The sequence below is a fragment of the Prunus mume genome, linkage group LG2 (assembly GCF_029339155.1).
Source record: "Prunus mume cultivar Tortuosa linkage group LG2, ASM2933915v1, whole genome shotgun sequence".
In the NCBI taxonomy this organism is placed as follows: Eukaryota; Viridiplantae; Streptophyta; class Magnoliopsida; order Rosales; family Rosaceae; genus Prunus; species Prunus mume.
Window position 1 is genome coordinate 33,986,099 of NC_142699.1, and position 20,319 is coordinate 34,006,417.

Below are 20,319 nucleotides of genomic sequence, written 5' to 3' on the forward strand. Positions count from 1 at the left end.
AATAGGTTAATTATTTCAAAGTGAAGAACTGGAAATTCCGAAAATCTCTTTTATGGATTGGGTGTGATGATCAAATTTTTGGGTGGACATGGAAAAACAATTACCCCAAATTTCTAAATCTGATAAGAATTTGATAAAATCCCACATTCCAAATTTCTTATAAACCCTGGACCTTTGTTGTTGGTTTTCTCTACTGGGCTGCTACTTTTAGTCTGGGCCGCCCCATTCGGCTAGTAACTTATTACCGGGCTGATCGCTTGTGGAACGCTGAAAGAACAACTAACCCTCTTCGACGCCTCTCTCTTCCTACCAAAGCCTAGTTTTTTTCAGTCTCTCCTCTCTCGGCCGCTAAACTCTCCCACTCCGAGACCATTGTCGTTGAAGCAACGCTGTTAGCTCCTGCCCTCTCTGATTCAGCCACCGCCAGTATGTTATCATCTTCTTCTCTCTGATTTTTCAATGAATTTGGATCGCTTTGTGCTTATCAGATTACGCATGTATTTTCCGTTGGTGCTGTTTTGATTTTGATTTCAAAAGTTGTGTTTTAGGATGCCGGAAATCAAGGCAGTGATTGGTCTCTCATGGGAGCCAAAGTTGCCGACTTTTTCATCAGCAGCCAAAAATGGAGGTGGGTCTGGTACCAAACCTCACGAAACTCACCGCGAAACCAATCAAGTTTGGAAACCCAACACACAGCTTGTTGATGGCCTCTTTGTTCCACCAAATAACCCAACAAAGCTGAACAAGTTGCTTAAGAAGCAGCTCAAAGACACTGCTGGGACAAGTTGGTATGTCATCATCTCAACTCATTCTGCTTCTTTTGAGTCTTGGATTTTATCAGAAACCCTTATGAAATTCACTCACAATTGAACTTCTTATGTTTGTCTGTGTCCCCTGATAATTTATGTGATGTAGGTTTGACATGCCTGCACCAACCATGACCCCAGAGTTGCAGAAAGATCTCCAATTACTCAAGGTATGGTAACTCCTGTTTTGTTTCTGTTCTTAGTTTCCCTGGCACTAAGTTGTAATCATCTACAGGCACTAAGTTGTAATAATCTACATCCCTTGTTTACTGGGTTTTGCGCTTGCATCATTATGAATTTTACTCTCATTATTGAGCTGTATGTGCTTTAAAAATATCCAATCTTGTACGTTGGTTCCTGGCTTCCTGCATCAGCTGAATAAAATAAATTATAAGATCCTGTGTTTTTAGAATTTTTGGGACTTATAGTTAACCGTGAATCATATTGGATCTATTTCTACTACCTTGGAGGTAATTCACATCAGACAGTCTGTCAACAGCAATCTCTAGTATAGAAACCCTAATAAAAGCTAATCTAACCTGGAAGTTTGCATTTTATGGTGCACTTACCTTAGTATCATTCCAAGTCCTTGTCAAGTTTTGGCTGTAACGAAAGTGAACCATTCTCAAATGTTAACACAGTCTATAGTAAGTGTCCTTTTTTCTTGTCCAGCTGCAAACCTTGTATGTGGGAACATTAAACAAGCTGATAATTCCTTGGAATCTGGAATCAAATCCGACATTCACTTCTTTTGCATTTTCCATGATTCCACTATTGTTCAAATTGTTTGTATTGTTAAAGTATATCAATTGTTATCTCTTTGAACTTAGTGTGAGTTATGCAGACCAATTTATTAGCTCATTGACTTGAAGGGTTCATTCATTTACTTGAAGGGGTCATCCATGTGCAATCACTGTTATAATTATTAACCTCTGAATTTTATGCTAAAGGGAAGTTTAGTCGACTGATTTGTTTTGCTAATGGTTACAGTTAAGGAATGTTATGGATCCAAAGAGACACTACAAGAAGGGTAATTCACAGCCTAACAAGTATTTCCAGGTGAGAATATAGTATCTTGATTACATTACAAGAAGCCATTCATAGGAATGTATTATTATAGTTGTCACATTTTTCTTCCTTTGGTTGTTCATCAGGTAGGGACGGTGATAGAGTCCCCGTTAGATTTCTTCTCAGGCAGACTTACAAAGAAGGAAAGGAAGACAACCCTTGCAGGAGAGCTGCTTTCTGATCATACCCTTGGGAACTACAGGTGAGATAGCCAGAGACATTCACTGTTTCCAAATTCTGAAGCAATACATTTGATTTAAGGATGATTCTATGGGGGGTTTTCTGTAGTTAATCCTAAAATTTACCGATCATGAAGAGGTCATGCCCAGCAGCTGGCAGCAGGGAAGGGGGTGGTGTGGGGTAGGAGGATGTGGGACGAGGGATTTTCTCTTCAATTCAAAAACAATTTATAAAAGAAATTTTTTGGAGAGAACAAGTGGAGGGGCTGTGGTAGCAAGTTTTGGAGTGCCAATAGTCCCACGTGCATTTAAATTTAGATATAAATATTTGAAGAAGTTGTGAGAAATCATATGATATGCAGCGTATTATGCTATAATGTATCTTTATGCTGTAGTTATGAAAGTTCAGTATTCTGAAAAGCTGAGTATCTCTATGAAATACAAACAAACCTTTAACTATGCTGTTGTTTGTTTCATGACCTTTTAGAAAGCGGAAAGTGCGTGAGATAGAAGACAAAAACCGGCCGGCTGGAAATGAAAAATGGAAGATAAAGGGGAAGAAGTCGTATCAGCGTGCAAAGCAAAGAAGGCTCTGATGTGTTTTCACTTTGACCAGTTTTTTAAGGAAATCCATAGAGGCTGATAGGTTTCTGTCAAATCAGAGAAAGATATTTGGTTTCTGTCAAATCAGAGAGATATTTTAATGTGTAATTGTACCAATGGAAGAAACATGTAGTTTCAAATTTTGATGTATGTAGTTGATTTCTTTTTCGGCCAGTTTCATGAAAGTTTATGTTGAGTCATGATTAGTTAGTTAGGATGAATATTGAAACTATTTCAATTTCCGACTTCTCCTGAATTTATTAATAAATGCATATTCATAAATTATGTGTTACAATGAAGAATTAGTTAGGGCTAGACCAAAATCATTTTTCGGAGAGAAACACCTCCATGTGCTTTTTCATATATTCACTTTTGGTGATTTTAAGTGACTCTAGTGAAAATCACCTCTCTCTCATGTGTTTTTTTATAATGTCACTTATGGCGTGTTTACTAATCAAGAATTGGAATTCTCATCAGGAATTGAATTCCACTTATGAAGGATTTCTGAGTTCACTTCACATCAATGAATTGAAAAGTAAGATCTTCATAGAAGTGATTATTAGCCTATCTATAATCACTTCCAAACAAACCCTTAATTTCATAACCATTCATTTTGTCTCTGGATTTATTCCTCACATCATATTTTAATTGGTTTAGCAGCTAGCGATACATACTGGCGTAAACTAATATCACAGGGTGATTAGAAATGCTAAAAGGGCCAATGTGTTAGATTAACATGGAAAAGAGTTATGTAGAACAGTCGGTAGAATGGTCTTTAAGCATAAGATCGCCACACGACTTGATTGTATTATATCCTCCTCCCCCTGGTGAGGTAGACTCACACAGACAAAGACACAAGAAAACTGCCAATTTTCATTACAATAAAAAAATCAGCAAATTTATCTCCTTTACAATAAAATATATGACACTTTAAACTTATAATATTCCCCTGAATTAATTTGAAAATTCATCTGTATCGATTCATTCACATAGAAACACCACAGATTCATCATGGCAAGGGCTCCTGTGAATCTCCCAAGCGAGACAAATGGAGATATGCGTCAGTCCCTGTACATACATGACACAAATATCCGCATGTCAGAAAATCACGGTGGACGAAGCAAAAGAAAATGACATGTGATTTTAAAGACAGATCAAAAGGCAAGTCAAATATATGACGACAATTTTACAGTCGGATTTAGAGAATATAATACAACTCGAGTGTAGAAGACTACCCCCTCACAACTCAGAGAAGAAAGCTACAAACAAATTGGAAGACTGATGATATTCTGAATGCAACGTGCTAGAAAATGTGGATAAAGCAATGTGCAGAATATTCAGTGCATGAGGCAAAAGAAAATGACAGGTGAGTAAAACATAAAATGGTTAACCAATGACATAGACAAGTAAAATTTATTATCTATTCATGGCAACTACTGGAGTTGCCCCTTAAGAATTTTGATTGTGAAGCCTTGCTAATTATGTATAACATTCTGAACGCAACAGGCTTGAAAATGTGGATGAAACTGTGTGTCGAACTTTTGGTGCACGAAGGAAAAGGAAACGACAGCTGATTTAAAGAGGAGATCAAGAGCTAAGTGAAACATACAGATGACCAGCTAATGACATAGACAAGTATTTTCTCTAATTACGATATCGTATGGCTAATGCCAGAAAATACCCCTTCAGAATTCAGAAGGAGAAAGAAAGGTGCAAACAAATGGAAAGACTTTGATCGTCAAGTTCTGCTGGAATAATCTAAATGGAACAGGTTTTGGAATTAGTCAACTCACCATATCCTTCCATTGAGATAATTTGCAAATCTCCTCCAAAATACCTAGCATACAAGCGACTTATAGGAAGCCCATATCCATACCCAGCCATTGTAACTGCATCAGCTTCAGAGATTTCTGAATGCTCATCCAAAGGGTTCCTTGCAGTGCTGTAAAGATATGTAAAAATTTTGGGGAGTCCACTTCTTGCTATGCCACCCCCTTCATCTGATACCTATGAAGTCAGCCAGACCAACTTGATAAGCATTTCATTGTTTAAGTAGTAAACAATTGAAAACATCATGAAATTCTCTAAATTACACTAAACAATACCTTGATAGTAACATCCTCAATTCCATCGGCAACTATTATTCTAACAGGAGGTGCAACTTTGTCCGAGTCCATGTACCGCTCTTGGACAGCACGCAAGGAGTTCTTAACTAACTCAAAGACCATGGTATGCAAGTGTGTTGGAACATACCTGTTACAGAAACTAACAAAACTTCATTTGTTGGAAAATATCGTATCACCAGCCACCACTAATAGGTTCAAAGTGAAGAGAGAAAAAAGAAGGAAGGAGAAAATATCGATATCGATTAGAAACAGACCAACCAAGTGAGAACAAAATATACTTACGGGAATGTAAAATCAGGATCCCCATAGATATTAACATTAGGTGCGCTGCCATACTCCCGTTGGCAGATTGAGCGGGCATCCTCACTAGCATTTCGTGCTACCTCCACAGGAGACATTTTTGTATGTATATAACCCACAACATGAGGAGGGGGGTTGGGATTGTGCAACTCGACATGCTGGCCTGAGTTCCACAGAGATTTTAGAACCCGGTGAAAGAAAAGTGAAATATCTAGCAAAACCACCCAACAAAAATATCACAGTAAGAAGGCAATCTGACCAATGAGCATGCGAATTCCAATTCTTGACATGTAGAAGCGATCCAAAAATTGGTGAATCTCATCAAGATCCTCGTAGACAATCCTCGGATTTATGCCTTTCTTCAACTGTTGAACGCCCAAAGCCATCATTGGGACCACGTTATTGTGTCTTACCTTAATCGCCTTAATCATGTGTGTAAATTCCTTCTCATCATTAGCATCCTTAATTTCAGGAAAGGATCTAAGGTCGCGGAAGGAATCCAAATACCAGTCTCGTACCTGAATATAAAATAAAGAAAAAAATTATACTAAAGTGTATATATGTGCCTCAAATCCTTGTAACTTCATGCTGGATGTGCTATCTAGTTAATCACCCTGTAACTCCAAACCACCAGCGTGCCCAACAAACCAAATTATTCTTAAACAAGTGCACTTAACAGATAGTTTCTTCTTCTGAAATATAAAGGGCTCGAGAACAAGACCTCAGATAGTAGTTTGCAGAAAGAACAATCTAAGCCACAAGCAATTCCCATGCAGTTACTCTGAAGAATCATTTGGCAAACAATTCCAATGCATTCTCGCTTTTGAAAGCAAAAGATTGACCCTTTAAAAGCACATGTAGCCTAAACTTTTCATAAACCTTTTTGTATAATCAAATAAAATAATAAGACAATAAATCAAATTTTATTCTGTTCGACAAAGGAATTAAATTCAAAGCCACATCATTAATTCCCACCAAATCCCATTGGATTCCAAAAGGAAAAAAAATAAGAAAACGCATGATTCACAACAACAAAAACGAAAAGTACCTTCAAAACGGCAGGTTTCTCAGACAAGCCATAAGGGAGGGCCTCGAGCTCAATTGCTCGCCTAGCAATCCTAATGGGAAGCTCCTTGTGAAGAAACTGAGCGGAGATTATAAAATTCCTCCGCGTGGGTCTGGACCCAAACTCCATCATGTACCTGAGGCTCACGCCCGTCTGCTTCATACAGCCCCATCTCTGCACTTCGTCGATCAAGCTCTTGGAGAAGGACTCGCAGGCCTTCTTAACCGCCATGGCTCCACCAGCGAGCCCAGAAGCGAGTATCACCTTGGAAATGCGCAATCACCCGCATGCAAGCCTGGCTCTCACTCTCACAACAATGCAACACTGACATAGAAGATATCAAAGCCAAAGCCTCCCAAAGCTAATCTCTGAGTTTTTCTGTAAATTACAAGATACAAAATGCGCGATATATAAAGAGGACAAATGGGTGTCTTAACCTTTTGCTTTCAATTTCAACCCTAGGGTTATATTTTAACCAGAGGAGGACCATGAGAAAAAACACTCACCCCAATTAAGATTTTGAGGCTTCGTTTTTGTTTGGTCCTGGTTTCGGATTCTCGGTTTCTTGGTATCTATGGGTGGTGTGGTTCTGAGAGTCGTCACGTGCCACGTTTTGGACTGACGTGCTTGGTTTTCGACACGTGGACACGAACCCTTATCTCCACCTGCAGAGCAGAGGGGTTTTACCCTTTGGGTTCGCGGGAAAGCCAAAATGGACAGCTTTTACCGGGCCTGGATGGATCAGGTGAAAAAGTAGAGGCAACAGTGTGAGTGGGTGGTGGGCCCAGGAGCCCATGGTCCCATTTTTGTACCAAAAGATAGCTCATGTCAGTGTGTGACCATGGCTCACTCGGGCACAAGCAGAGTGGATAATATCTATATATATAGACTTTCTCAATTTTGAAATAGGATGTTCTGAATCCACTGATATTTTTTATTTTATGTATATATATCTAAGCCTAGGTCATTTTCGGATTTAAGGCTAAGCATTTTAAGTTCTGGAGGTATTAGAAAAATGTTCCTTCATGAGATTGTTCGAGACCTTAAAATGTTTATAAACGACGATATTTGAAAAAGGAAGAATCGAACGTATCTGTAAATGATATTGCGTGAAAATTTAGTACACTAAAACTAGTCAAGTTTTATAATAAAGTTGAGGTATGGTAAATATTCCTCTTTATGGAAGTGAGAACATTAAAAAGAAAATACCATAACTGTATAGATTACTTTCTAGTTCTAATTTATATGTTTCTTTATAATAATATTAACATATTTGATGTGTTACGTTTGTGATTTAGGATTTAAGATTAAGAAAATTCCAAAAGCTATGGTGAGCCCATGAGACAATAATAAGAGACTCCAATAGAGTCTCCAACAAAGAAAAATACCAAGAGAGGTATATATGCAATTGTTCTGCGAGAACCTTTGTTCAAAACGGAGATAATGATGCGAATAATGTATCTGCGTTCGATTTTCACAAACACAAAATATGACGGTCTATTTTGCTATGCCAATTTCTTGTCCATATTTCTTCAAGTGCTTGAAGATCATATCCTAGTATGAGTAACGTCAATGGTATGATGCGTATACTAGTCAGCTTTCCTTTTTCTTTACGAATGGACATCAACAATTCCATCCCGTCTCAATCCTATCCTCCTCATCCTTGTTAAGATTCAAAGTCGAAAACAAATTTACTTTGAATCAGCCTTAATTAATATTAGGCATACAATGAAGAAATTCAATCACCCCCTACATATTTGATAACCTATCCTACGAAAAAAAACTCACAATATCGACTCCATTTGTAATTCCAACCTTAATTAATATGAGGCGTACAATCAATTGATTTAAGCAATATTCATCCACTTGTTGCATGCATGCATCTTAGTTGGATTAAATTAATAGATGAGAACAAAAACAATGGATTGGTATTAAGCCATCAAATTAGTCTTTAATGAGATGATTAAGCGTAAGCTAATATGGTAGTAGCATCGATGTATATCCAAACCCTTGCGTATACGTTTTGGATTCATCATGTGTTAAGTTATTTGTAAACTTCTATAAATATAATGCAAAGATCTTATATCCTTAGGAACCAACGAAAAGCTAATAATACAACATCTAGTAATGTTTCAAAGATGTGATAAGTTAAACTCATACATCCATTGAGTACTTAGTGGATCCCGCAAAGGAAATACTTAAACGACAGGGGAGGGAGATTTCTCGTGCAGGCACAACTATAATTTCGTGATGATTCGAACCTGAGACTTCTAATTTGTAAGTTAAGGTTATTTTCTATTGGACTAGACCCGTTACCAAATTAATATTTATACATTTTGGAAAGAAAAACTATGTGCTTTCAATTGTCATAAAATGGGCATTACATAGGTTGTGTGGTTAAGGCTGATACCTTGATTTTGATTAGAAAGCAAAAGGAACACAGATGTCAAAAGACTATAATGTCTGGTTTCATAACCTAGTCTTGTTCTCTCAATAACCATTCCATTTATGTGTACGTGTATTAACTAACTAGAGCAGTGAAACGATATATTTGAAATTTGATTATTCTTCTTATCTTAAGTGATTGGTCACGTGAGGAGAGAGAAAAAAGAACGAAAGTTTTATACGAGTAAAGTGGAAGAAATTGAATATATTTGGCCATGACAACTTATTTTTCTTTTCGATTTTATGATGCAATTTGATTCAAATGCTTATGAGTTTCTTATTTAAAATAAAATGTTTGATGAAATGCTTCTAAGGTTGAGATACATTCTCGTGTTCGATTGCATAAGCTTGTTCGTCATAATAACAAATTTACATGTATGTTTCCAACCAGTGGAGGTGATTACTACAAATTATTGTTATTTGCTCTTCCAGACATGTTTGGCCACATGCCAATGGTCTTGAAGAAAATGAAGCAGAATTCATTTTTTTTCTTTTACTTAGTGAGAAAGGAGGCCAGAAAAGCCCAACAACAAATTACTTTCTTTTCTTCTCTTTTTTCTGTTGACATTTTTGGGTGTTAAAAGAAGGGCTTTCACATATAGGCTCATAGAGAAAAATACTTCAAGTCTAATACTTTAGAAAAATATCAAAATGTACTTTGAAGTGAAAAAATAGCGACACACTAACGTCATGTTTACTTATTAGTAGTGGTGGACCTATTAAGATGCAAAAAGGTGCAGCTGCACATTCCCTCACCGGAAAAGCCATCATAGATGCTACATATTGCACCTCTCCTCGGCCTTGGACTTGCACAGCAGGTGTTCGATGAAAAGCCTAAGAGAAGTCTTGTTGTGCGCTGGTCTTATTATTAATAAATATTGGCCACGTTTTGGACCAGGTTTTTAAAACACGCACTCCCTTTTTGTTTTTGTTTTTGTTTTTGTTTTTTCCTTTTTAATAAAAATACCAATTTTATAGGAAACCTGCCATTGCTTAAGCTTTTAATGGGTATGCATAATTCCTTATTTAAGTGGGATTAGGAGTTATCTTTATTTAATTAGGTTTTAATAGGACTTGCACAATTCCTTATTTAAGTGGGATTGTGAGTTCTCTTTATAAAGGACCAATTTAACATCACCCAATTTTATCAAGTGTGCGTGCATCACAAAAATTCTGCATTTTTTTTATCCTTCTTGAGCACACCAATCTAAAGTAAGTCAGATTCATATTTTTTTCTTCTTGAGCAAATGCCAATTTTGTTTATTCTTTTTTTAATAATATTTATTTTTTCTTATTTAACTCTCTCTATATTGCACATCCGCTAAAAAATTCCTATAATCCGCTAAAAAATTCCTAAATCCGCTAGTGCTTATTAGGAATGAGTATTTGATTGATTTCAATTCATACTATCATATGTTTACAAATACACAAGTATTTGAATTATTCTAGTTTCAATTCATCCGTTAAAATCCGTAATTAAATAATCTTAAAATCAAGAATAGGATCAGTAGGTGAGTAGTTGATATGATTCCATTTCTTCATTCCTCTATTTAAGTTCTCCGATTCATTGGTTTGGAGGGAAGGGAAAAAGTTGTTACCAGGTGTCAGGTCATAAAGATGGAGGGTCCAAGAAAATGGTCCTCGGTGGGTAGGTTTATCATTGCTCTTTCAGTCAGACATGCGAGGAATTTTTTTTGAGCGCCATAGCTGTTCGAAATCCACCAAGGCACCCAACGATACACCCAGACAGACTGACAGCGCATCATTTCCAATCCAATTTCCTCCTCCTCGTTCTCAACTCTACTGCCTGTTTTTTATTTCTCCAATTATTATAATTCACAAATGTTCTTTTTCCCCACAGTACGTCATTTGCTGTCTGCTAACGTAAGCCGCATAGAAAGGGTGTGTTTATAATCTCACGATAAATTATACTCCTATCTCGTTTTATTTATCACACCTAATAACCCCACAATACACAAGTACAATTCACAAATAAATTAACAGAAAATAGGGGATATAAAAGTTAGATTGCCTACTCTCCAAATGAAATGATGAATGTTATTGTTAAACTTGCAAGCTTTCAACTAATCAACGTTTGATACCCAGTTATCCACACGTGATGTTATTCTATTTGAGTATTGATTTCATTACATTCTACGATTAGTTGAAGATTATTTTAATTTTAATTTGTGAAATGAGTTATTTTGGATCCAATTTTCATGTTAATTCTTCAAGAATGGAAATAAAATCGTCTTATAAAAACCATAACGTGACATATCTAGTATGTTGATAAAACACTATCCCAAAAAAGAAAACCAAGTCTCAAATTGAAGGAGTTAGCAAGGAAGGGTATCTTCCATTGCATTATCATGAGATGTAACAAAAAAAAACAAAAACAACCAAACAGAACATTCTTAACAACTTTTTAGATGTTCCTTAAGTTCTTGTAACTAATTTGTCGCGAAATATCATTAACTCACGGTCCAACGGCGCCATATTAGCGGCTCATGTTAGACATGATAGCCTGGTTTGCTCTCTGAGAAATAATTAATTAATTTGTGCTTAATCACAAAGAAACAAAGAAACTTAAAATAAAATAAAATACATATTTTTTGGACAACAATCAATTACCAGACAGCGATTCTCTCTCCACCCTCGTTCTCTTCCTTCCACGCTTTTAGTTTTTCTTTTTCAATTTTCTCACAATTTCCCCTCCTGAATTTTTCTGTAATCTTTTTCAATTCTTTTTATTTTTGGAGAAAATTAAAGTTTCGATTTTTATCCCAAGGAAGAACACCGTGGAGGATTGCAGTTAGGGTTTCGTTGTTAAACCTCCAGCAAATCTCAATCAGGAGCAACATATGATGTGGAGTTTTGCAAAATTGTAGAAAGGGGAAAGGTTAGGGTTTTCTTGCGGATTCGAGTTCGGAGGGATTAGTCTATGGCAACCATGGCCAGCAACTTGCCGATGAGTCCTCAGTTGGAGCAGATCTATGGTGAAATCCACGATAATTTTCGAGCCCTCGCGTATGTCTCTCTGTTTTAGTTGCATTTTAATTTTTATCCATACTGAATAAAGATCATGGCTTTTCGTTTTCTCAAGTGCCTGAACTTTTCTACGCATTGATTGTTGAATTGTGAATTCGGTGATAGGATGTTTTCTCAGAATCCTAGCATGTTTAGCAATTGAAGATAGACAATTCAGTTAGAGGGATGTCAGGATATGTAGGATGTTGTATTGCTTGATAATCAATTTGTTTGTTTTGTATGTCTTCCTATTCATTCACATTTAAGTTAGATTGATGCTCGTAAACTGTAGTTAAGCATTATTAACTTGCCATAGATAGAGTTACTGAGGCGATTTAAAGAGTATACGTGCTTGCTCAGCTGTTCCTGTAAGAGTTTACATCTGTGCAATGTTTTCATGTAGTGTTGAGTAACATTGGCTGCTCTTTAGAAACGTATACAGATTTTCTAGTTTTCAAGGCTCAACTTGCTCTATTGATTGTTTGCGTAAAGCATTGATGTCAGTTATTTATGGAGATCCAATACTACAATGAATAAAATTATTTTGGTTATGTTCTTGATGGATCACTACTTACATCCATACTACCTAACGGGCAACAATATATGCCAGAAGTGCATCATTGTTTCCACATCTACTTCAAAATTATTTTGACATCCCTACTTGAAACCCCATGGAAGCAGCAACCATGATATACTTTCCACAAACTGATGGATAATGAGGGAGATGTTAGTCAATAGTAGCCATTGTGAGCATTTGTTCTTTGTTTACAGTTTCATTTAACTTCTGGTTATTAGGTGGTTACTGAATTCAGTTGTCATGGTTGTATCACTGTTCTCTGCCTCCGTCTGACACAGTGCACTCTTTTCTTTTTTACCATGAACCAGAGTTCTGTAGCCTGTGTTAATCTCTCATATGTTTATTGCCAACTCCACACGGTCCTTGTTTACACAATCTTACATGTTAACTGTCTGCCTATTATTCTTCTACAAGGTGTAGTTACTGAAAGAAAAGAATAATTTATGTAATTGCAGACTATTTTCCTGTTTCTTTTGTTGGGGGGGAAGTGGTGGGGTTGTTACAGTAGATGTTTGTACTTCCCTGCTTTTCATAATAGAGTGATATTATTATAATTATGGGGACTTCCTCTTTGTTTTCAGAAATGGCTTCCAGAAGCTGGATAAGATCAAAGACTCCAATAGACAAAGTAAACAGCTGGAAGAACTTACAGGAAAGATGAGGGAATGTAAAAGGTATGCCACATATGGGCTTTTACTCTCCTAATTTTATCTGACTACTTTCAGAAACTTAGAATTTTGGACATTCTTAATTTTCACATTATATGAAGAGAAAGAAAAGACAGAAAGACAAATGTTGCTACATCTAATGTAATTTTTACACTTTAATGAGTCTTGCACCACCATGTCATTAGGCAATTTTGGCATCCTTAAAAATTAGCAACTTATTGGAAAAGAGAAATTAGGACTACAACCATGAGAGCATCCTCAGTTTAACTGGGATCAAGATGTGAGCGACTATAAGTCATGCCTAATATACAAGTCTTGCATCCTATTTCTGGACTCCCATACATCTCTTCATTTGTGATCAGTTTTGGGGATGTTGGAAGAATTCAGGTATGGGATGATTGTCATGATGGCATATGAAAGAATAAAATAAATAGGAATTATTTTGATCCCAGTTCTTGAGATTTTCCCTTTACTTAAATCACAGAGTATGATTTTGTAAATTCATTGTTTCAGATTAATCAAAGAGTTTGACCGTGAAATCAAGGATGAGGAGAGCCGAAATCCTCCTGATGTGAATAAACAACTCAATGATGAGAAGCAATCTATGGTCAGTTCTTATGAGCTTTTGTTTTTCACATCACATAATGTGTACATGTACACTGTACACATGCATGCTTGCAAACTTGCTTACTACTTTTGAATTGAAAATGTTGTGAGAGCAATATTTGTTTCAGATTATTCTCATATGCCATTTTTATGTAATTAAATGATATTATTGAATTTTTTTCTCTATTACAAAGGTTTATAACAGTGTCCAATTCTTATGTAATAGTTTTTGTGTGAGGAAACTAATCTGGGGATTGATATTTTAGTGCACAAGATCTTTCTAGGCACACATTTGATTCCTTCTACTTTTTGCTATTGTAACAACTGCATCTAATTATAATACTTCATTTTGCAGATCAAAGAGCTGAATTCATATGTTCAATTGAGAAAAACGTAAGTTCAGCTATGCATTTTGTATTCTTGACCGTTACTTACTCACTCATGTACTCTGGAATCTGATTGTTTTAGTTTGTTACCTTCAGTCCTTATATTCATGGGACAAACAAGTTAATCCCCAAAGATAGAAAACTATTGTACACACTCTAGATGATATTCATACTCTAGATGAACTGCAGGTTTATGAATAGCCTTGGAAACAAGAGAGTTGAACTCTTTGATATGGGAGCAGGAGTTAGTGAACCAACTGCTGATGACAATGTTCAAATGGCTTCAGGTAAGTTCTTATCTTTCTGCATATCTATCAGCTTAGTTTGATTAGGTAAAGATGAGCTTTCTCCTCCAGTTTGTTCCATTATTTTAGCTGTTGATTATCCGATGCTAGTCAGCCTTGCGCTCCTTTGATCAATACAATGTAAATGTGAATCAAACTTTGAAAAAATCAAACTGCTTGGAACTTTGTGTCTATATCCGTGCTTGTTTCATGCCTGATTTGAAAATAATGCAGTTGTCTGACCTCCTTTTCAATTTACATGTATGTCTGATAGCTATGTCAAATCAAGAACTAATCAATTCTGGGACGAAAACAATGGATGAGACAGATCAGGTCATTGAACGCTCTAAAAAGGTGAATAGCTATCCGAAATAACACTAATTTTAAGTTTGCCCTTCTTTTTTCCTCTTTCCAGCAATCTTAACTCTTTAGTTGGCCGATAGGTTGTTGAGCAAACAATTGAAGTGGGAACTCAAACTGCAGTTACCTTAAAGGGCCAAGTAAGTATTTTCACCTGTCATTTCTATTAACTTTCGTTTCAAGAAATTAGCCTAACATGGTTTCACTCAAAATCTTGCAGACTGAACAAATGGGCCGCATTGTGAATGAGCTGGACACAATTCAGTTTTCAATTAAGAAGGCCTCCCAGCTTGTGAAAGAGATTGGTAGACAGGTTAGTTGAGATCCTTCCCCCTAAGTGCTCTATCTGTATATTTTTCTATGAAAAACTAATTTTTTTTCAATATTTTCAGGTGGCAACAGACAAGTGTATCATGCTTTTTCTTTTGCTTATTGTAATTGGTGTAATAGCAATTATTGTTGTGAAGGTATGCTCTTTGGTTCATTTATATATTGCCCTAGGTTTTTGTAACCAAATGTTGCATATGAAATTACAAAGGTATCTGCAAAGTTGCATTTTAGGAACTTTTCGTGAAGGAAATCTGTCGATGCAAGAGTTTGGAAAGTTCTTTCTGATTGAAAGAGATGCAATACAAGGGGAATGTGAATAGTGAACCTTATTATCTCTTTTCGTCTCCCTCTAGGTAGTTAAGGATGTCATGCATGGAAGATTTACGCTTTCATTCTCTGAATTGAGTGTTGAAAATCTTCCTAGCGAAAAAGTGAAATAACAAAGAGAGATAAGTATTGAAAAATGACCATCTTATGAATCTTTGAAATGCAGTCACTTCTACGAGTTTGATTTATTGGGAACCTTGATGCTGCTCTACGATGATCACTTATTATTGAACATGAAAAGTGGATTAGTGTGTGTCGAATAGTAGTAATACTAATAAAAGATCCAACATTTATGCTTTGCCCTGCTTGTGAACTTGGGCTTTTTTGCGTTGTATCATGTCATGTACATTAGTACCAGCACTATTGCCGCACCCGTCTCTGTTCTTAACTTGAGTGTGTGTTACTCTTTCAGATTGTGAACCCTGGCAACAAAAACATCCGGGATATCCCTGGATTGGCACCGCCTGCTGCACGGAGGCTTTTGTCACTGAGTACTCTGCAACAGTTCGAATAGTTTCCTCCTCTTTAACCAGATTCAGTTTTTCCAATATAGTTACTATGATTTGTGTTCTTGGGGTGCAGAGGAAGCTCAGAGGAATACATTGCATTGATCGGTCTTTTCTTTTTATTTATACTTTCATTCTTGGCTGAGTTGTGCATATTGTTTGTGATTCTCTATGTAAATCACATGCGAGTCCTTTTTTGCTTTGGTTTGGGTGGGCACGGTTCTTTTCTGTAATCTTTCCAAGATTGTTTTAGGTATAGAGAGATGTACTTTATTCTATATCTACTCACATAGAGATGTATGCCCTTTCAATCTGTATGCTGACTATTTTAATTTCTAGTGAATATGAGAGCGGCTTGTTGCAAAAGAATTTGTCTCTCTTTCCGAAATTTTCTCATTAGAGAGAGGAAATGTTCAATCTGTACAGTGAAGAAATGAAGAATGGGATGAGGGAGGGTGGCGGGTCCAAACACAAAGCTGTCTGATGAGGAATTTTGTCTACAAATATGTCGTCTTCGATTCTTCTTGTTGCAGTCGCACAAAATGTACACACACAAAAGGAAACCAGAATGGAATTTGCATGCTTCTAATCTAATTTTATTTTAATCCAATAGTAAGCTTCTTTGTTTTCCCAATAACCCATTATGATTTATGATGTTATAGATGGCTACAATTAATTTCCTCAACATACAAACAACTTGACGACAATTTCTAACAATACAGTTTGGACTCAACACAACGAGATTGAGAAACACACACACTAACCTCTTTGCTTTCAGAAACCCGAGTTTGAAGATTATTTACTCGGTAATATACAAATTTATAAATAAACCAATCTTAGACATGTATTTATAAAAAAACTCAAGCACTATTTAAACATAAAAACACACCTAAAATCAACCCCAAAGTCAACTTTTTGGGTGTGTTTATAAATGGGTTTTGAGTATGTGTAATGATGAGTTTTGGATGGGTTTTGAGTGTGTGTAATGATGAGTTTTGGATGTGTTTATATGTTTAAATAGTGCTTGGGTTTTTTTATAATTTCAACCCCCATTTTGGGTGTTTTAGTGAAACACCCTTTTTTTTTTGGTTGATCAAGAAACAACCGGCCACGTGGCAAAAACTTGGCCACTCTCCAAGTACCTGACCGTAGAAAACGGAATCTGAGGCGTAGAGTTCAAACAGTGAAATAAGGTTTAATATATTCCAACGGTCGAATTGGATTGACTGCATTTTAGTAAGATACGCCTGAAAAGAGTGATGGGGCAGAGAAGAAAGATTGGATCAGAAATCCCAGAAACCCTAATCGCGGAGGAGGAAGAAACAGAAGAAGGACGATTCTTCGCATGCTATCTGTTGACCTCTCGCAGCCCCCGCTACAAAGGCCACACCTATATCGGGTACCTTCCATCTTCCCCTAATTCTTTTTGTTTTTTATTTTATTTTTAAAATTCCCAATCTGTTGAGAATAATTAGATCAATCTTGATTTGAACATTTTCGATCTGAACTTCTTTAAAGTTTGAGACTTTCTTGTAGAGCTTGGGGTAATAAGAGAGCCCACTTGAACTCTGTGCCTTTGTTTGTGCTTATTTGGGTGATTCTGATACAGATTCACAGTGAACCCACGGCGTCGTATAAGACAGCACAATGGTGAAATAGCGCAAGGTGCTTGGAGAACGAAGCGGAAGCGTCCATGGGAGATGGTGTTGTGCATCTATGGTTTCCCAACTAACGTTTCTGCTCTCCAGGTCTCTTCATTTCTTTCTTTTGTTCTCTTTACATTTAACTTGTCTATGGATTGCTCTGTATGATTTGTTTGTGTCTTTAATTTGATTGATTGGGACAAATTTCTTGAGAATTATATTCTGATAATTATGTGTCTTTTAGATTGATTGGGACCCTTCTTGAGTAGGCACCAGATTTGGCTAATTGGGATTGAAGGTTTTTTATTATTATTTTAGGATTGATATTAATTGGAAATTTGGGACCTTCTTTCTAATGTTCCCTTTGGAACTTTGCAGTTTGAATGGGCCTGGCAGCACCCAACTGTATCGAAGGCGGTTAGGCAGGCTGCTGCAAGCTTTAAATCACTGTGTTCCCTTTGGAACTTTGCAGTTTGAATGGGCCTGGCAGCACCCAACTGTATCGAAGGCGGTTAGGCAGGCTGCTGCAAGCTTTAAATCACTGCGAGGGCTTGTCAGTAAGATCAAACTTGCATACACCATGCTCACTCTCCCTCCTTGGCAGATGTATCATCTTATTATCTTCCTTGTGAGTTGTGAATGGATGAATATATACATATGCTTTTGCTGTTATTGATGGAAACTGATATTGTTTCTATGTATCATCAGCTTGAACATCACTGTAAAATTCTTTTCAACCCAGTACACCAAACATTCTGCTGGTTGTCCACGACTTCCGGAACAGATGAAGGTCAAAGTCTGCTCAATGGATGAGCTTCCTTCCTGTACTAAACTATCTGATGACCTTTTGGAAAATGAAGATGAGTGGTGTCATGAAAGGGAATGTGATGAAGATATGAATTCCAGTACACTACCCGAAGAAACATTATTGGACTTCAGGACTCATAATTCAGCAGATGATCAGCAAAGTGATAGTGGCATTAGAATGAATGAAGTATATGGATGCAGTAAGGAAGTAGGAAAAGATGAGTGGTATAATGGAAAGGAATGTGATGAAGCTATGAAAGATGGTACATGACAGAAGAAACATGATCAGATCTTATAATTCGAAGTTCAGCAGATGATCAGCAGGATGATACTGGGAAGATAATTAACGAAACATGTGGATGCAGTGAAGTGGTAGGAGAGGATTGTACAGAGCAAATGGCACTACCTCATTTGACACAGAAGTAACTAAAAAAGATATAGGTTTTTGTGGATCTTCTGATGACATGATTGTGGATTTGGGCCGACCTGCAAGGGAACAATCGACAGCTATAGTTGCAGACGATGATCAGTCTCCCAGCAGAAGCTATCTCCGGCCTTGTGGAGCTGAGGTAATAGATTTGACAACCCCAGCTCCCCTATGACTTGACTGGTTCTCCCAATTTCATCCAACGGTAGAATTGAATGTTGTACATGTGTACTACAAACAATCAAACAACTGTACATATATGTTTGATGATTTTATCGAATAATTTAGAGGAATTCAGTGTCATCTTTGCCTGATGGCACATTGTAATCACAATATATAGTAATAGCCTTCTGGTTAAAGTCTTACAGTTTGAATGAAATAAAAGATCTTTTTTACTCACTTCACTTGCTACGTTTTATTCTGTTATTGTATATCACATATCATCTGCTCTATGAATTAAGAGACTGGAAGAGTTGCTAATTCCAAGTTAATTAGAGCAATTTTAAGTTACAACAAGCTAGCAATATTTGGTCAAATTAACAAATTAAGAGTAACTTTACTAGACAAATAGAATCAGTTCATTGATAACTCAAAAAGGTACACAATTAAAGAAACTAAAGCCGATCAAAATTGTGGTACAAATATATTCATCAATACTCAGTTCTCTGCACACATTGAAAATTAGAGAGCTACAGCCATCACTTGTAGAATTAATTCCTTATACACCAACCAGGAGCTGATCTAATATCTCTCGGGACCAGTTAGACAATTGGCTACTTTGGGTTTCACCAATCGGATCAACATCATGAGAGACCACATTCTCAAAGTTACTTGGGCTCCAAGCTTCACCGAGTAGTTGTTCCATGTTGGCCGTCGTATTTTCCTCATTCTCAAAGTTACTTGGGCTCCAATCTTCACCAAGTAGTTGTTCCATGTCGGCCATCGTATTTTCCTCATTCTCAAAGTTAATTTGGGTTTCACCAATCGGATCAACATCATAAGAGACTGCATCCTCAAAATTACTTGGGCTCCAAGCTTCACCAAGTAGTTGTTCCATGTCGGCCATCGTATTTTCCTCAAAGATTGTCAGATCAATCGGATCAAAGCCCACAATATCACCACCAACTGGACTGGAAGAGCAGCCTTGTTGAGACGATGATTCTGTTGATCCCATTTGATCATCTGTTTTCATCTTTTTGTTTGTGGTCATCTTATTTTCTTCTTTATCTTGTGATCCACGCTTTAGATTTGTTGCCTTGATCCCGACCCTATCGTTCTTCCTCATCCGGCAAATGACAAAATCAAAATCGTAACCACGTTGATTGTAGTCATTCTTGGGACCATCGAAAAGACTATATTCATCTAGTAGCCACCCTGTGTGATCCTCGGAACCTTTATTCTCATAGCGAAACTTTCTCTTTCGGCCAATGGGGTTCGGGTTGGGATTTCCAGAGACCTTTTCATGAACCAATTTGGAGGATTCAGTTTCGCTCCAAGTACCCCCGTTGCCAATCCTTCGATCCATCCGCTTGGGGGTTAACTTCTTGAGCTTGGAGATGAAGTACAAGTCTGTATCAACGAGTTGCGGCCCTCCGTATTTTTTCCAAATCTCCGAAGGCTCTGTGTTGTTGCCGAAGAGATTGCAGGCATGGAAGAAATTGTTGTATAGCGACATGAAGGGCTTGCTCTCTACCAAAAACGGGTAGAGAAAGGAACCCACAATCTCTTCATCGGAGGGCCTGAAACGAAAACCGAACGGCACAAGAGACTCTTCCATT

The 20,319-nt window shown here is 37.0% G+C and overlaps 3 protein-coding genes and 1 pseudogene across 6 annotated transcripts; 3 read left to right on the top strand and 1 right to left on the bottom strand.

The window, feature by feature from the left end:
* Positions 1 to 284: 284 nt before the first annotated feature.
* On the top strand, positions 285 to 2,938 carry LOC103323293 (rRNA-processing protein fcf2-like). 2 transcript variants are annotated; one of them, XM_008225278.2, is made up of 6 exons: positions 285 to 426; positions 549 to 788; positions 916 to 976; positions 1,797 to 1,865; positions 1,961 to 2,076; positions 2,541 to 2,938. In XM_008225278.2, the coding sequence occupies exons 2-6, from the start codon at positions 550 to 552 to the stop codon at positions 2,647 to 2,649; spliced, it is 594 nt and encodes a 197-aa protein (XP_008223500.2). In that variant the 5' UTR covers positions 285 to 426; position 549; the 3' UTR covers positions 2,650 to 2,938. The 2 variants fall into 2 exon arrangements, with proteins under 2 accessions (XP_008223500.2, XP_008223501.2); XM_008225279.3 differs by having other exon boundaries at positions 288 to 426; positions 538 to 788.
* Positions 2,939 to 3,430: 492 nt separating this feature from the next.
* PDK (pyruvate dehydrogenase kinase) lies at positions 3,431 to 6,693 on the bottom strand. Of its 2 annotated transcripts, none has more exons than XM_008225276.2 (6): positions 6,131 to 6,693; positions 5,342 to 5,600; positions 5,065 to 5,245; positions 4,762 to 4,909; positions 4,450 to 4,663; positions 3,431 to 3,724 (listed from the first exon to the last, which is right to left on the bottom strand). In XM_008225276.2, exons 1-6 carry the CDS (start codon positions 6,377 to 6,379, stop codon positions 3,666 to 3,668), a joined length of 1,110 nt encoding a protein of 369 aa, XP_008223498.1. In that variant the 5' UTR covers positions 6,380 to 6,693; the 3' UTR covers positions 3,431 to 3,665. The 2 variants fall into 2 exon arrangements, with proteins under 2 accessions (XP_008223498.1, XP_008223497.1); XM_008225275.3 differs by having other exon boundaries at positions 4,762 to 4,921.
* Positions 6,694 to 11,190: 4,497 nt separating this feature from the next.
* NPSN13 (Putative plant snare 13) lies at positions 11,191 to 16,033 on the top strand. The gene is made up of 10 exons (XM_008225274.2): positions 11,191 to 11,620; positions 12,779 to 12,871; positions 13,379 to 13,472; positions 13,827 to 13,864; positions 14,047 to 14,144; positions 14,416 to 14,495; positions 14,585 to 14,641; positions 14,722 to 14,814; positions 14,894 to 14,968; positions 15,571 to 16,033. Exons 1-10 carry the CDS (start codon positions 11,535 to 11,537, stop codon positions 15,670 to 15,672), a joined length of 816 nt encoding a protein of 271 aa, XP_008223496.1. The 5' UTR covers positions 11,191 to 11,534; the 3' UTR covers positions 15,673 to 16,033.
* An 822-nt stretch (positions 16,034 to 16,855) lies between these two features.
* Positions 16,856 to 18,940, top strand: LOC103323252 (uncharacterized; annotated as a pseudogene). Its single transcript, XR_016123891.1, has 4 exons — positions 16,856 to 17,063; positions 17,274 to 17,412; positions 17,780 to 17,913; positions 18,016 to 18,940. The product of XR_016123891.1 is annotated as an uncharacterized LOC103323252 (transcript).
* The last annotated feature ends 1,379 nt before the right edge of the window (positions 18,941 to 20,319 follow it).